General features: G+C 44.7%; 1 protein-coding gene across 1 annotated transcript in view; it reads right to left on the minus strand.

The window, feature by feature from the left end:
• Positions 1 to 13,453, minus strand: part of LOC120915199 (histone H4 transcription factor) — a 42,102-nt gene extending 28,649 nt beyond the window's left edge. Inside the window, exons 1-3 of the mRNA XM_040325503.1 lie at positions 13,078 to 13,453; positions 9,312 to 9,538; positions 8,556 to 8,667 (exon numbers count right to left, since the gene is read on the minus strand). Of these exons, the coding sequence (XP_040181437.1) occupies positions 8,556 to 8,667; positions 9,312 to 9,538; positions 13,078 to 13,243 (505 nt within the window). The 5' untranslated portion in view covers positions 13,244 to 13,453. The remainder of the gene's footprint in view (positions 1 to 8,555; positions 8,668 to 9,311; positions 9,539 to 13,077) is intronic.
• Positions 13,454 to 14,510: the final 1,057 nt, after the last annotated feature.

Raw genomic sequence — 14,510 nt, forward strand, 5'->3', positions numbered from 1 at the left:
AGCCTTCCCCATCTCCGCATCTCCAACATTTGTTAGAAATTTGGGGTGAAAACTTATGGAGCAAAGTGGGAGTTCTGTACCACCTGGTTATAATTTTGAAGCCACACTCCTGGGTGGCAACATTTAGAGATCCTTTGTGGGCATGCATATAAATGGTTTCCCATTCTGTTTGTGACAGGTTCAGGTCGAGGTCTTTTTCCCATGCCAGACATGACGCACTGGAGAAGTCTGCAGCGTTTTCAAATAGTGAGTTGTACAACACAGAGATGTGTCTCTGAGGCTGTTTTTGCAAGACTAAGGATTCCAAAATTGTGGGGCGTCTTGACCAAATATTAAGATGCTCCTTAGTATTCAAGAAGTGTTTGAGTTGCAGGTATTGCCAATGTGAAAAAATATTCGATTTCAATTCTCTGTTTAGTTTATCTCTAGTTAATAAGGTACCAGACTTAAAAAAGTGCAAAAACAATTTGTCTCTGTGAGGCCAAGTTATGGGGAAGAAGTTCCGCTCTAGCCCAGGAGGGAAGTCTGGATTGTTGTTTAGCGGGGTAAGTGGGCCTAGCCATGGTGCCGGGCATGATGCCTTGAATGCGGTACGGAATATTTCTAAGGTGGGGCCAATGAGAGGGTGATGCTTGGCAGCTGGAGGGTGATGTTTTGGGTGAATCCATGGAAGATTCCTGACCGGTAGGATAAATTGTGAGTGTTCTAGCGTGACCCAGTCCTTCACTAAGTGGTGGTTGTTCCAATCAACTATTCTCGCCAAAAGGGCTGCTTGGTGGTATTTACGCAGATCAGGAAGTGCAATCCCTCCCTTGTGTTTGGGTAAGGTTAGTTTCGTGAATCTCAATCTTGGAGGTTTACCTCTCCAAATAAAATAGGAGCAGGCTTGCCGAAATGAGACAAAAAAGGCAGGGGGAAGTTTAATAGGATCGTTTGCATAACGTAGAGGAAACGGGGTAGAATTGTCATTTTAATCAGTGAGGCCCTGCCAAACCAAGAGACATTTAAGGAGTTCCATCTCTTGAGATCCTCTTTAGAATCTTTTAGAATTGGGGTAAAGTTTAGTTTGAATAAATCTGATAGGTTTTTAGGAATTTCAATGCCCAAATAGGTAAAGGAATTTTCTGCCCAGGTAAACGAAAAGTTTTTCTTACAAAGATCAATCTCGCCCGGGGATAGCGTAATGTTCAGCGCGGTTGATTTTGAGTGGTTAATTTTTAAATTAGATATGGCCTGGAATTGTTCTAAGTCATGTAGTAGATTAGGTAAGGATATATGGGGAGCTGAGAGGAAGAGAAGCATGTCGTCTGCAAATGCAGCTATTTTGTACATTTTTTCATTAATTTGGATTCCCTTGATATTTGGGTTTTCCCTTATTCTGTTCAACAGGGGTTCTAATGTTAATACATACAATAGAGGGGAGAGGGGACAACCTTGTCTTGTTCCATTACGAAGTTTGAAGGCGTCCGACAGGTGGCCATTGACGCGTACTTTTGCAACGGGATTGACATAAAGGGCCCGTATATATGATCTCATTGAGGCCGGAATCACACTAGTGCGTTGCTTTTTTGAGCTGCGTTGTCGTTGCAGATTTCTCTAGAGGGTGTTCTGCAGATCAACTGCGGTTTAGCTGCAGATCAGGTGCGAATTTGGAGACCTGGGAGAACTTCCGGGTGAGAGGAGAGTGGGGGAGAATTGTATTGAGCTGAATGAGAGAAACTCCTGCAGAGAACTGAACACATGTGCGAATTAGATGCGTACCCATAGAAGATAATGGGACTGAATTCGCACCTGAGCCGCACCGCAAGACATAAAAACCGCATGCGGTTTGGAGGCAATACGCAGTGCGGATGCATCGCACATATGTGAACCAGCCTCATTGAAAACAATGTATTTTGAAATGTCCTGCGAATTAGATGCGGTTTAAACCGCACTCAATTCGCATAGGTGTGAACCTGGCCTAAGGGTGGGATACCAACATGGTTCAATACCGCATCCATATAGTCCCAGGCCACTCTGTCGAACGCCTTCTCAGCGTCCAGCGACAAAAAAAACCCTTTTAACTTGTTAGAGGTAAGCCAATGATGAATATTTAAAGCTTTAATTGTATTATCGCGTCCCTCTCTACCTGGGATAAACCCCACCTGATCAAGGGAAATGAGGGAGGGTAGCAGTGAGATAAGTCTGTTTGCTAGTATTTTGGCGTATATTTTAACATCCACGTTGATCAGAGATATCGGCCTATAGTTCGTAACCTGGGTAAGATCTTTTCCTTCCTTGGGGATTACAGATATATGTGCTTCTAAAAGCTGAGTTGGTGGGTTTTTTTCAGAGTGGAGGGCCCTGAAGGTTTTTAGAAATCTGGGCTTCAGTATATCTGTGAAGGTCTTGTAATACATTAGGGGTAGACCGTCCGGTCCTGGGGCTTTTCCTACTTTCATGTCCTTAATGGCTTTGTCAAATTCGCACTCCGATATGGGTGCATTAAGATCCCGTGCTACATTCTCTGATATTTTTGGTGGGCTATATTTTTGCAGGAAATCCTCAATAAGTTGTGATCTTTTAACCGTATTATGGGGGCATTTCGGGTTGGAGGGTAGATTATATAAAGTTTGATAGTACAATTCGAATTGCTTGGCTATATCTTCATTAGAGGAGTGTATTTTGCCTCCGTTATCTCTAATTTGGTGGATTGTGGCAGCAACCTTTTTATCTTGGACCGCTTTTGCTAATAGTTTACCGCTTTTGTTACCTTGTTCGTAAAATATTTTATGACGCAGTATGTACTGTCTTTTAGTCTTTAAGCTTAATTCCTCAGATAGGGATAGTCTAGCATTCGTTAGTTCCTCCAAGGTACTGCTGCAATTGTTTGTTTATGAGCGCCTCTAATGTTGTATTCGAGCGATCAGGGATGCAATCCTCGACTGCTGGTCTTTTTCTGTCTGGCAAGTGTGGCGATGAATTCACCCCTAATGACACATTTGTGCGCTTCCCACTGGGTCAAAAGGGAAGTGTCATCATTTTCATTTCGTGAGAAGTAGTCGGTTAATATACCGCTAAATAAATGTACCTGCATCTGATCTTTCAAGATAGATGAATTGAGTCTCCATGTTTTTGTTGTAGTGATTCGATCAGGGAATACTAATGTCATAGTGATTGGGTGATGATCTGATATCAACATAGGTTCAATCGTGGCACTTTTCAGTACCCTTAAGTCAGTTTGAGATATAAAAAAGTGGTCTATCCTAGAGTACTTTGGCAGACTGTTGAAAAAAATGTATAATCTTTGGTTTGTGGGTTTAGAGTTCTCCAGGCGTCATGCAGCATTAATCTTTGCAGGTTGAAAGTTTAATTTGTTTCAATGCCTATAGGGAAGGCTCGACGCCCCGTTTGACGTATCCAAGATAGGATTGAGGGGGACATTAAAGTCACCTCCTAGTATGAGCATACCTGAGGCAAAGGTGGTCAGTAGGTGTGTAATCCTACGAAAGAATGGCACCTGCTTTGTGTTTGGAGCATATATGTTTGCGATGGTGATTGGATGTGATCTAAGTTTTCCTTTAAGAAATACGTATCTCCCTTCCGGGTCTAGCATAGTGTCTTGTACTTGAAATGGGGTGTGTTTTGCTATTAGTATCAAGACTCCTTTTGTTTTCCCGTCAGGGTTGGATGCATGAAAAGCCAGGGGAAACCTTTTATCTTTAAATTTCGGGATCTTGTCCTTTTTAAAGTGGGTTTCTTGGGCGCATATAATATCGGCTTTCTGTTTATGGCAATCGTTAAGGAGTTTAGTTCTCTTTTCAGGAATATTCAGTCCTTTTACGTTTATAGAGAGTAACTTTAGCGTCAAGGGGGTAGAGTGTTGGCTAACAGGTGGCATGTCTGCACTCTACAAAAAAATCTCTGCAGAGAGAAAGAAAAAGAAAGAGAGAGAGAAAGAGAAGGGGAAAAAAAAAAAAAAAAAAAAAAGGGGAGGGAGCTGGGAATGGGGGGGGGGGAGGGAAATGGGTCAGGGAATTTCCGGGAGTAGACCTAAAACTGAAGGCCCACTCTAATAATACAGCCCGGAAAGGTCAAAGGGTGTAACCAGTTACACCTCTTGTGTGGGTACGATGTCTAGGCGAACCAAGATAGAGTAGACGAGTTAAATTACTGGTAAAAGTCGTGAAAAACAATAGAGACCAACAGAAGAGGTCTCACTACCCCTCGGAGCTTCCTCTATGTATTAGATGTATGGGCACCACGAAGCGGCTATCTAATTATGGCACATATCGAGCTCAGGGTATGGGATAAACAATGACAGGGGGGGCTCCACTTTCACTTCAAGTTACTTGGTATAATAGACATGTAAGGAGAAGTCACATTGGTAAAGTGACAAGGTGCGTTCTGCCACCTAGGGACAAACTTCAGTTAGCAGACATACTACTACATTGATAGTTCAGACATCTATACGAGCTGTAATCAAAGGAAACTGGTGGGCATCCCTGAGTAAAATACAGATAAACGATCTCTGTTAACAGAAAACTAACAACATATTCAGGACAAGCAAATCAGAACAATAGCGGATCCACCCAATGGTAAGGTACCATTTTCCCCCATCTTCTGTGTTTCTCTAAACCTACCAACCTCATGTCTCATAAACATTTTGAGAGAAAACCTAGGCCTCAAACTGATTGGTAAATTTGCCAGATAAGTTTTCCCATAAAACTAGGGACCATATGATTAGTGTTTCTGGTATAGCTGTAGGGAAAAGTCACTCTGCAGATAGTACCACAAATCGCCCATTACTTAAAAAGAAGAAAAAAAAAAAAAAAAAGAAATTTTTTTATCAGAGAGGGATAGATACCGTATATGGCACACGGCCCTGTATATAGCTTCGCCACAGTCTATCCAAGGAGAACAACAGCCTCCAGGGGTGTAAAATATATTATGTCTATTTAGCAATAAAGGCGACCATATGTACGACACTTAAGGAATAGGATGTGACAATAAGATCCATATCATGGGCAAGCTTTGCGACCTTATCTGCTTAGTGATGTAATCCCATGAAAATTAGTCTAAGATGTAGTACTTATATCATTGACAGAGATTTAGTTAGGGTAACCATCTCCCAACTCTCCCCACCCCCCCCCCCACCACAGTCCCCCAGGTCAGGGAATGTATTTCAAAAGCACGCACAGAGACTGTAAGACAGGCGCAGGTAGCCAGAAAAGACCGGTTTCCAGAGGTAGAAACATAAATAGCTGTAATGTAAGATTACACAGAGTCAAACTCTCAAGAAATAGGCACGCGTAACACCATCTCTGCGCGGGCTCATGACACAGACCCCAGATATCAAAAAAGTTATTTACAGCTAAATAATCGACTTGTCTGGTAGGTATCAAATAAGATGATAATACTCAACTGAAAAGTCCCGGTATTGCAAAAGAACAAGTAGCCTAGGAGGTCACTCATTCCTCTCCACACGATGCTTCATGTTTACCCGTATGGTTTGAGAAAAACAAGGGAGGACAGAAAATAGCTGAGACCCAGGGGGGAGGGGCAAGCGGCGAGAGGGAAGCATAGACCCCCAAGAGAGAAAAAATAATAATAAAAAAAAAAAAAAGAAGATCTTTGTCATCTTAGCCTGGGCATGGTCTCAATAGTCACATGAAGCTTTGATCATAAGGTGGAATGTTCTCCAGCTTATCAAAAAATGGTCGTGGGCTTCACACAAATCATGGCATGAGCATGAAGGTTGAGCATGAAGGTTGAGTGGTCAAGTGTCCATCTGATCAGGGCAATCCAAGCGATCTCTGCGTCTCGGCGGGGATAAGTCGGGGCTTCCTCGGGCTGCTCCTTCTCTGTTGCGTTGGGACGAGGAAGGTCTGCGACGTCGGTCACCGGTCCTTTGGGCTCTTGGGTTGTAGGTACTGGTCACCTCGATCCAATTTTCATTTACCATGAAGGAGCTGTACCAATCGGGGACATCTACAAGTGGGATATTCAAGGCGTCACAGAAGGAGCGTAGTTCATCTGGTGTGCGCAGCAATGCTGTGGTGGCCTCTCCAGGTAGCAGAGAGACAGAACGGAACTTCCATCTATATGGGATGTTTCTGATCTTAGCTGTTCTAAGAGCGGTCTTAGGGCTCTTCGCTGTTGTAAGGTGATGTTAGAGAGATCTTGATATAGTTAATTCATTGCCGTTAAAAACTATCCTATTTTTTCTCCCTTGCCTTCTTAAGAATAGCTTCCTTTAGTGGAAAGTTCACTAGGCAGCAGACAATATCTCTGGGAGGTTCATTGTCCCTTCCCCTAGGCCTGAGGGCCCTGTGGATTCGCTCAAATTCAATGGGGATTCAAGGGCCTTTCCAGGAGATCGTTGAATATCTGTGTCGCAGTTTGTTCTACTGGGTTCTGGTCAGTACTTTCAGGGACACCCCTTATTCTAATGTTGTGTCTCCTTCCGCGATTGTCCAGGTCCTCTAAATGGCGAGTAATATCGATTAGGTGGGACAGGTGCAGGTCTGAGGATTTCTGGACTTGTTTAATGGCGTCTGCATGTCTTGCTGTGGATTGCTCCACTGCCCCCATACGGCCTGCTATGTGCTGTATATCCGTTTTCAGATCAGAGATGGCGGACTTAATATCATGGGCCACTGCCTGAAGGTCAGCTAGGCATAGTGGCTGTGAGGGCTGATGAGGATGACTCACTTGCACTGGCTGGGAATGCATCCCTTTCGCTCCATGAGGTGATCCATGTGAGCCATCCATAATGGGGCAGGAGCCTCCTAATGGGATGTGTGGCTTGAGCACAGCTGAGTCTGTGTGACCCTCTCCCTGTTTGGGCAGTGTGGGGAGCATGCTAGGGCCTATTTCCATTGCACCGCTGGATGGGACTTGCGATGGGGCTTGCGATCCGCCAGCCGCGGGGTGGGGGCTCGCGGGCGGCGTGTGGTGTTTAGGCAAGCCCGTGGTTGTGAGGCCTTTCACATGTGTGGGCCGGAACATCGCGGGGATGATGCTCGTCTGCGGCTGGGCTGCCTCCTGAGATCCGCGGGAGGTAGAGGTGTTCCGGTCTCCCTTACCCATCGTAGGTGCTGCTGTCCTGGGCTCGTAAGCTGATTTTAGCCGTCTCTAGGTGCCGGAGGACGAGAGTCAGACGTCCATCTTGGTCCGGAGTTAGGCCACGCCCCCATTTTTTATTTAACGTTATCATGCTATTGGCTTTTCCTGGCTCTTTCTTGCATATTCACCCCATTTGGAACGCCTGGAGCTGATATTCACTCATCCATATCCTCATGTGTGCAGGCACAATCCTGCATATGCTTGTGTGACTATCTTTTTAACTAAAGTAGTCAACAAGCTCTGGTAAGAGCATTTAATTTACAACACACCTTTGGTGGAAATGAAGATACAAGTGTGGTGGTGGCACTCTTTACTTCTCTCCATTTAGGAAGATCACAGCAATTTAAGAAGATTTGATTGTTTTCTATGCACAATATTGGGACTATTTTTCTTTCTTTAACACAGTGAACTATAGTGTTTGTGTCCATATATGCTGCAGAGGAACCTGCAAATTTATGCACAATTTTTGGGACTATTACATATTTATTGATTTTTTTCTCCTTAACGCAGTGAATTTGTTCACCTATGTTACAGAGCGTTTTGCAAATGTATTGAATTAATTTGTATTTATTTGCTATGTTGCACACCTTTTTGGTATTTGCTAATCACTTTATGTGTTTAGTTTAGCACCCTCTATTTTTCACCATTCATGTATTGTCTTATAAGGAGCAGCTTTTTGTAATTTTATATTTTAACACATTTTTTGTATTTGGCGCGGAATTTCTATCCATTCAAAGAAAATAGATAATTTTGGATTGTCACCAGAATATGGGGGAGGGGATGTCCAATGGGAACATTACTTCTGGTGACCCTAGTCCCTCATTATGGAGGAATTTCCTCTGATGCCATGTTCACACGATCGGGATTCCCAGCGGTAAAAAGTCCGCCGGGAATCCCGGAGGGAAAACCAAGAACCTGCTTGGTCACTTTCCCCGTGTACACACCACACCGGTGGTGAGAGCTTTGGCCAGGAATCCCAGCCAAGTGTATGCTCCATCGCAGTATTTCCCATAGGGAAACTGCAGAGAAAAAGACCGCCGGGAATCGCGAAAAAAAAAAAAAAAAAAAAAAAAAAAAAGAACATGTTCTAATTTTTCCTGCCGCGATTCCCGGCGGTTTTCCTGTCGGGAAAACTGCCAGGGAGCATACACACGGCCAATTTTCCCAGCCAAAAGCTGTCATGGCCGTTTTCCCGACGGGAAAACTGGCCGTGTGTATGAGGCATCACTTTCTGTTTTGACTGTGGGACAGAAACTGAAGAAAAATCTTCCCAATTGGAGACAGATGGTAAAAAATAAGAAAAATAGAAATCAGTGACAGAGGTTACTCCCCACTCTATCCAAAATGAAAAAAAAAAAAAAAAAAAAAAAAAAGTTTGGTTTTAGTTCTACTTTGACCCCTGAAATAAATAGATTTTTAAATCACATTCAAGATGGGAGAAGGCTCACCTTTCCAGCTGCACATCAAGACTCGGTTTTCTTTACCGGCCATTTCATATTCAGCACTCAGGCCATGAGCATCAACATGTCTGTAATACCACTCAGCATTGTCAAAGGAGGACTACAACAAAAAACAAACAAACACAACATAAAGACCAAAAGTCAAAGCACAGGGAAAGGTTTGTATTACTTCCTCTAAAAGTTTGTTAAGAAGTGCAGAAAGAAAGAAGCAAACAAACAAAAATGCATGTCTCCGACTTTGTGGTATCTCGCAGCAGTGACACCTATGTCAAAAACAGGAGATGGGGTCTCCTCGAGCCCCTCCCACTTCACATTCCTCGCCAGTCAGCTGACTTCTAGTCTCTGCCCCACAGCCATGCCGTGAACTGAATGGGCAGCTGCGAAGAGGCTGAGTGGGCGGCCGTGGGCTCCAGGGCCAGCCCTGCTGAGTTGCCGTGAAAAGGCTGGGAGAGAGCGGCGTGGGCTTTAGGAACAGCCCAGGATTCGGTGACCCCTGGCAAATCGTCATTTGACCCCCAGGTTGAGAACCACTGTTTTAAAGAGACGTTATTTTCAATACAGCATTACTAGTGTACAATCAGATCATTTGATAAAGACATGTTAACATATTGTATACTTCCAGATCAGAAATAAAGGAGACATGAAGAACAACTCATGAAAAGTATCCAACCACACATAAGCTTGAATTAAAAATATTTAAAAATTTGAGCGTGCAAAGAGAATGTTAGGACTCCTCCTTCTCACCTCACACTGTTCCCACATACATACAAAGCTGTCTTGGAGTTCTGGAATCATGTTTCGGCTCTGAGTATCTAGCTGGCATGGACTGAGATCTGGCTGATTCTGTAGCGCCTGGAGTCCCATTTGCTTCAGCTTGGTGTGGTAACAGTGGAAATAAACATGACGGGCCAGCTCTGCTGGGCTATCCAAAGAAAAAAATCCACAGCCTTGCCATGAACAACAAAACTCATCTGAAAAAAAAAAAAACACAGTTATGTTTATATGTTTGATAAAGCAAATTGGATTTTGTTCAGTAGTAAGTGATAAGACCTTGTTCACATGGGCGTGTTTTAGGCATACACTCGTATGAGGGATGTGTTTTGCCTGTGTCCCAAAATACATGAATAGGAAGCCCAAGTGTTAACTTGTAGATAGACAGTTGACCAAAATGTAAGCATAAAAATATATATATATATATATATATATATATATATATATATATATATATATATATATATATATATATATATATATATATATATATATATATATATATATATATATATATAAAAAAAACAATATACAAATGTGCAGTGTGGCAGAATGCAGACGAAGGTAGATGTGCAATGAACTATGCCATAACACTTTCTTGAAAGGCCATTTTAATGTATTTTAACAAACCTATATGGGCTTTTATTTGAGACACTGCTGCAATGACAACCCTGATTGGCTTTATTTCTTTATTACAGGCTTAAAATGTGAAAGAAAAAATAAATAAATTTTGATTTGATGGATGGGAAGAGGAGACTGAGAAAATGCTTTCTTGTGATGTCATCTCAACCTAGGCAAAGTCACAGATGAGCTCAAAGAGGTATTTTAACTCTAAAAAGATGGTGCTTTTCCATACCCCCTCTCACCCAACAAAACCCAACCCTAAATGGGATGGCAGGGAACTGCTTGTGTCAACCTCCATCGCCACATACCCAACCCCCTTTTACACCCATTTTTCCCCTCTTCACACCAAACCATATATACACAAAATCAGCAGTACCCAACTGGGGGCGGAATGTTTTTGATATGCTATAGCAGATTTGTTGTGGAGATTTTTTTTGGGCATTGTTAAAAATTCCACACCATCTTTGCAGCACTGGCCATCAATGAAAACATCTGCCCCCTGCACGTGAAATTCCTCACCTACATGAATGAGCGAGGCACAATCCGACTGAAAAAAATTCTTAGGTCAGCTATTGTGTGCAAGCAGCGTCTCGCCGACACAACAGCTGACATGCGTTGTTCGTCCTGGACACTTCTTGACAGAACACAGGGTCTCCCTCCCCGCTGACGATGTCATCCTATCAGCAGGGCAGAGGGGTGGGACCAGCCCAATTTACCGATTACCCGCTTGTTAAAGTTGAGCTCCACCCAAAAGTGAAACTTCTACTTATATGCTTTCCCATGTCCGGGAGTTCGGCCCCTCTCCTGGGTTGCCGACATCGTGGGGACAGGCAAGTGCCCTATTATTAAAAGTCAGCAGCTACAGTATTGGTATTTTTCACCCAGGCTGGACCTCCTCCTTAATATGAAAAGACTCCCGCTCTCTGTCCAGATCTCCAGCTTCTCCTGCTCTGCCGATTGGATGACATTGTCGGCGGGGAGAGAGACCCGGGAGAGGACACACAGGCTGCTAAGTGGCACAGCCACAATATGGACAGGACTGTCAAGGACTGCAGTCTCCGCTCACCTCCTGCTGTGTGGTCCAGTTATTAACAAGCCATGAACCAGTCCACAGCCTGAGGGTTAGGGACCCCTGCTCTAAATGACTCTCATGCCATGTTTTCCAATGCTTGGAGGTGCCATTAACCTGTTCCTTACCGAGTCATTGTAAAATGACATCGGCAGGAACCCTCCATCCCTACGGGTGGACGTCATATGACGTCTTGAGCTTCCCGGGTGGCTAGGGGGGTGCGCTCGCTGCATCGCTCGGGACCCGATGCTCGTGCCTGGCAGTCGCGATGGCTGCCAGGCACCTGCGATTTCCCGTTTTCACAGCAGGACCGTGGATCTGTGTGTGTGTGTGTGTGTGTGTAAACACACAGATCCACATCCTGTCATAGGAGAGGAGACCGATGTGTGTTCCCAGTACAGAGGAACACACATCGGTCATCTCCCCTTGTGAGTCCCCTCCCCCTACAGTTAGAATCACTCCCTAGGGAACATATTTAACCCCTTGATCGCTCCCCTAGTGTTAACCCCTTCCCTGCCAGTCACATTTACACAGTAATTAGTGCAGTTTTATAGCACTAATTGCTGTATAAATGTGAATGGTCCCAAAAACGTGTCAAAAGTGTCCGATGTGTCCGTCGCAATGTCACGGTCACAAAAAAAAAAAAAAAAAAAAAAAATAGATTGCCACCATTACTAGTATAAAAATGCCATAAATCTATACCCTATTTTGTAGACGCTATAACTTTTGCGCAAACCGATCAATAAACGCTTATTGTGATTTTTTTTTTACCAAAAATATGTAAAAGAATACGTATCGGCCTTAACTGAGGGGAAAAAAACGTTATTTTTTTATTAAATCAAAAAGTAAAACATAGTGTTTTTTTTTCAAAATTGTCACTCTTCTTTTGTTTATAGTGCAAAAAAAAAAAAAAAACGCAGAGGTGATCAAATACCACTTGGGTACAGTGTTGCATGACCGCGCAATCGTCATTCAAAGTGCGACAGCGCTGAAAACTAAAAATTGTTCTGGGCAGGAAGGGGGTGAAAATGCCCTGTATTGAAGTGGTTAAAGAATCAATGGGATCCCGCATTTGTGAAAAAGAGCATCCCATTCTGCTTGCGAGTTGGGGGAACGTTCCCCACTCTGCACCTTAAGGTGGCTCTAAACTCAAAATGTTTTTTTACCCTAAGAGCCGGTTCACACTGGGGCGACTCAGCCGCCTGACAAGTCGCGTCCCGTTCTATTCAATAGAACCCTTCTAATAGGAGCGATGCAAGTCGCTTCGACTTAGAAAAAGGTTCTTGTACGACTTCGGGGGCGACTTGCATTGACTTCTATACAGATGTCATTTTGCAAGTCGCCTCTGAAGTTGTCTTCAGGTCGCCTTGCCGAGTCGCCCCCAAAGCCGTGCCGCCCTAGTGTGAACCGGGTCTAATGCATTCCCTGCATTAAAGGGGTTGTAAAGGTTTGTTTTTTATTTTCTAAACAGGTTCCTAAGCTAGTGCATTGTTGGTTCACTTACCTTTTCCTTTGATTTCCCTTCTAAATGTTTGTTTTCTTTGTCTGAATTTCCTGTTCCTCCTCAGTAAGCTTTCCCCCCCCCCCATCATCCATGGGGGTTAGTCAGCCAGAACAGCTTACTGAGGAGGAACAGGAAGTGAGTAATTCAGTCAAAGAAAAAACGAACCTTTACAACCCCTTTAAGGTAAAAAAACATTTCAAGTTCAGCTTCATCCCCAAATACTTACCCGAGCCCGATATCTCATCCAGCGCCGAGGCCCGATCTCATCCAGCGCGCTCTCTCTTGACAGGACACACTGACAGCAGCAGGAGCCATTGGTGTCTACTGCCGTCGTTCAAATCCAGTGAGGAGTTGGCGCTGCGTGTGTCTGTGGACGCGCACAGCCCGACTCAGGAGCGCCCCCGCATGTCTGCCTCCATAGCACAGTGTCTACATATTATGTAAAAACATTATTAAGTAATACATACTGAACATTGATTGTTGGATGGGGAGGAGAGAAATGACACGACAGACATGGTGGGGAGGAAAAGAAGAGCCCTCACCTTCACAGGTGACTATGTTCCCCGGTACAGCCATCTGTTGGAGCCGGAGGTGATCAGAGACATGAGAACACAGCTCCTCCATCCTGGAACACACATAGCTACACGAGTCCCATTCACACTGAAGAAGAAGCAAGCAGTTGGCGCGCTTCACCCCCTTCCCTGCCATGGCAGTGCCCTTTTCTGGTCTGGTGACCCCTCGGGGACCCCCCTACAATCCACGGGGGGTCACAGCTCTGTCATTCACCGGTCCCCCTCGCCATAAACCCGCTTCCCCGCCTATGACACCAATCATATCAGCCGTCATCCTTCTGTACTAACGGGCCAATCAGCGCCTCTCTCACAGCAATAACAAGGAAGTATGTGCGCCTCACCAAGGTAGCGGTGCGACTCGATAAAGTGACCGCGGAACACATCTAGGGGAGATCAGTTCCGTGTAATCTTTTGCAAGGCACTGGGAAATACAGTACTCTGTTTACAATGTTTTCACTTCTTTCTCTGAAATGACGCCAGAAAAGATCAGTTCTTCTGGGTGTGGCGTCTCTAGAGAGGAAAAGATTCCTGTCACCATGAAAAAAATAAAACAAAAAACAGCAATCCTGTAAAAGATACTCATGCATACCTTTCCAGGTAGATTGAGGAATCTTTGGTCTCTTGAAGAGTCCTGGATGTGTCGGATAACATGTCCTTAGATTAAGGTGACCAGATTTTTTAAATTAAAATTTAGGGATGAGCTCCGGCGTGTTCGCACACTTCACATGCAGAGCCCACCAGGAAGTCTGCACGGTGCTGCACTAATCACAGGCAGGGAGACATTGTCCCGATGCTTGGCTGCAGAGATCGGGAAATGTCTCCCTGCCTGTGGTTAGCGCAGCGCCATGCATACTTCCTGGCGGGCTCTGCACGTGGAGTGTGCGAACACGCCGGAGCTCATGCCTAGCGGCAATCATCGACTCTGCACATCACCACCCGCCTCACGGCCTGTCAAGTCTTGCCCCGGCTAATAATGGGTGGGGAGCGGAGGAACATCACTCTGCCAGGGAAGGCAAGGAGCTAAGTAGACAGGTGGCTGGCCGGGACTTGAGCCAAGGCAGAAGAAAATGCGAGCGGGAGCAGAACGGGCATGCACCCGATACTGAAGAAATATTCCCTCCCCTCCAACCAGCACATGATCATCAGAAAGGGGCACAGATAATAGAATTTTTTTTTTTCTGCACTGACTCTTTGAAATTGCCCCAGCCCCTGTTCAAATCCAACCCGGGGACAGACTTGGACCGGAGACAGTGTCCTCAATCCAGGGAATCCGGAAACCAGGGATGTCTGGTCACCCTACCTTAGATGTGTGCTGGGGTCCCCTCCGTCTATGTCACTACTGCTGGTGGAAGGAAGCACAGCGCCCCAAAGGGGGCCACCGCAGTCCGACACTGCCAGAAGTG

The sequence above is a fragment of the Rana temporaria genome, chromosome 10 (genome assembly GCF_905171775.1).
Source record: "Rana temporaria chromosome 10, aRanTem1.1, whole genome shotgun sequence".
In the NCBI taxonomy this organism is placed as follows: Eukaryota; Metazoa; Chordata; class Amphibia; order Anura; family Ranidae; genus Rana; species Rana temporaria.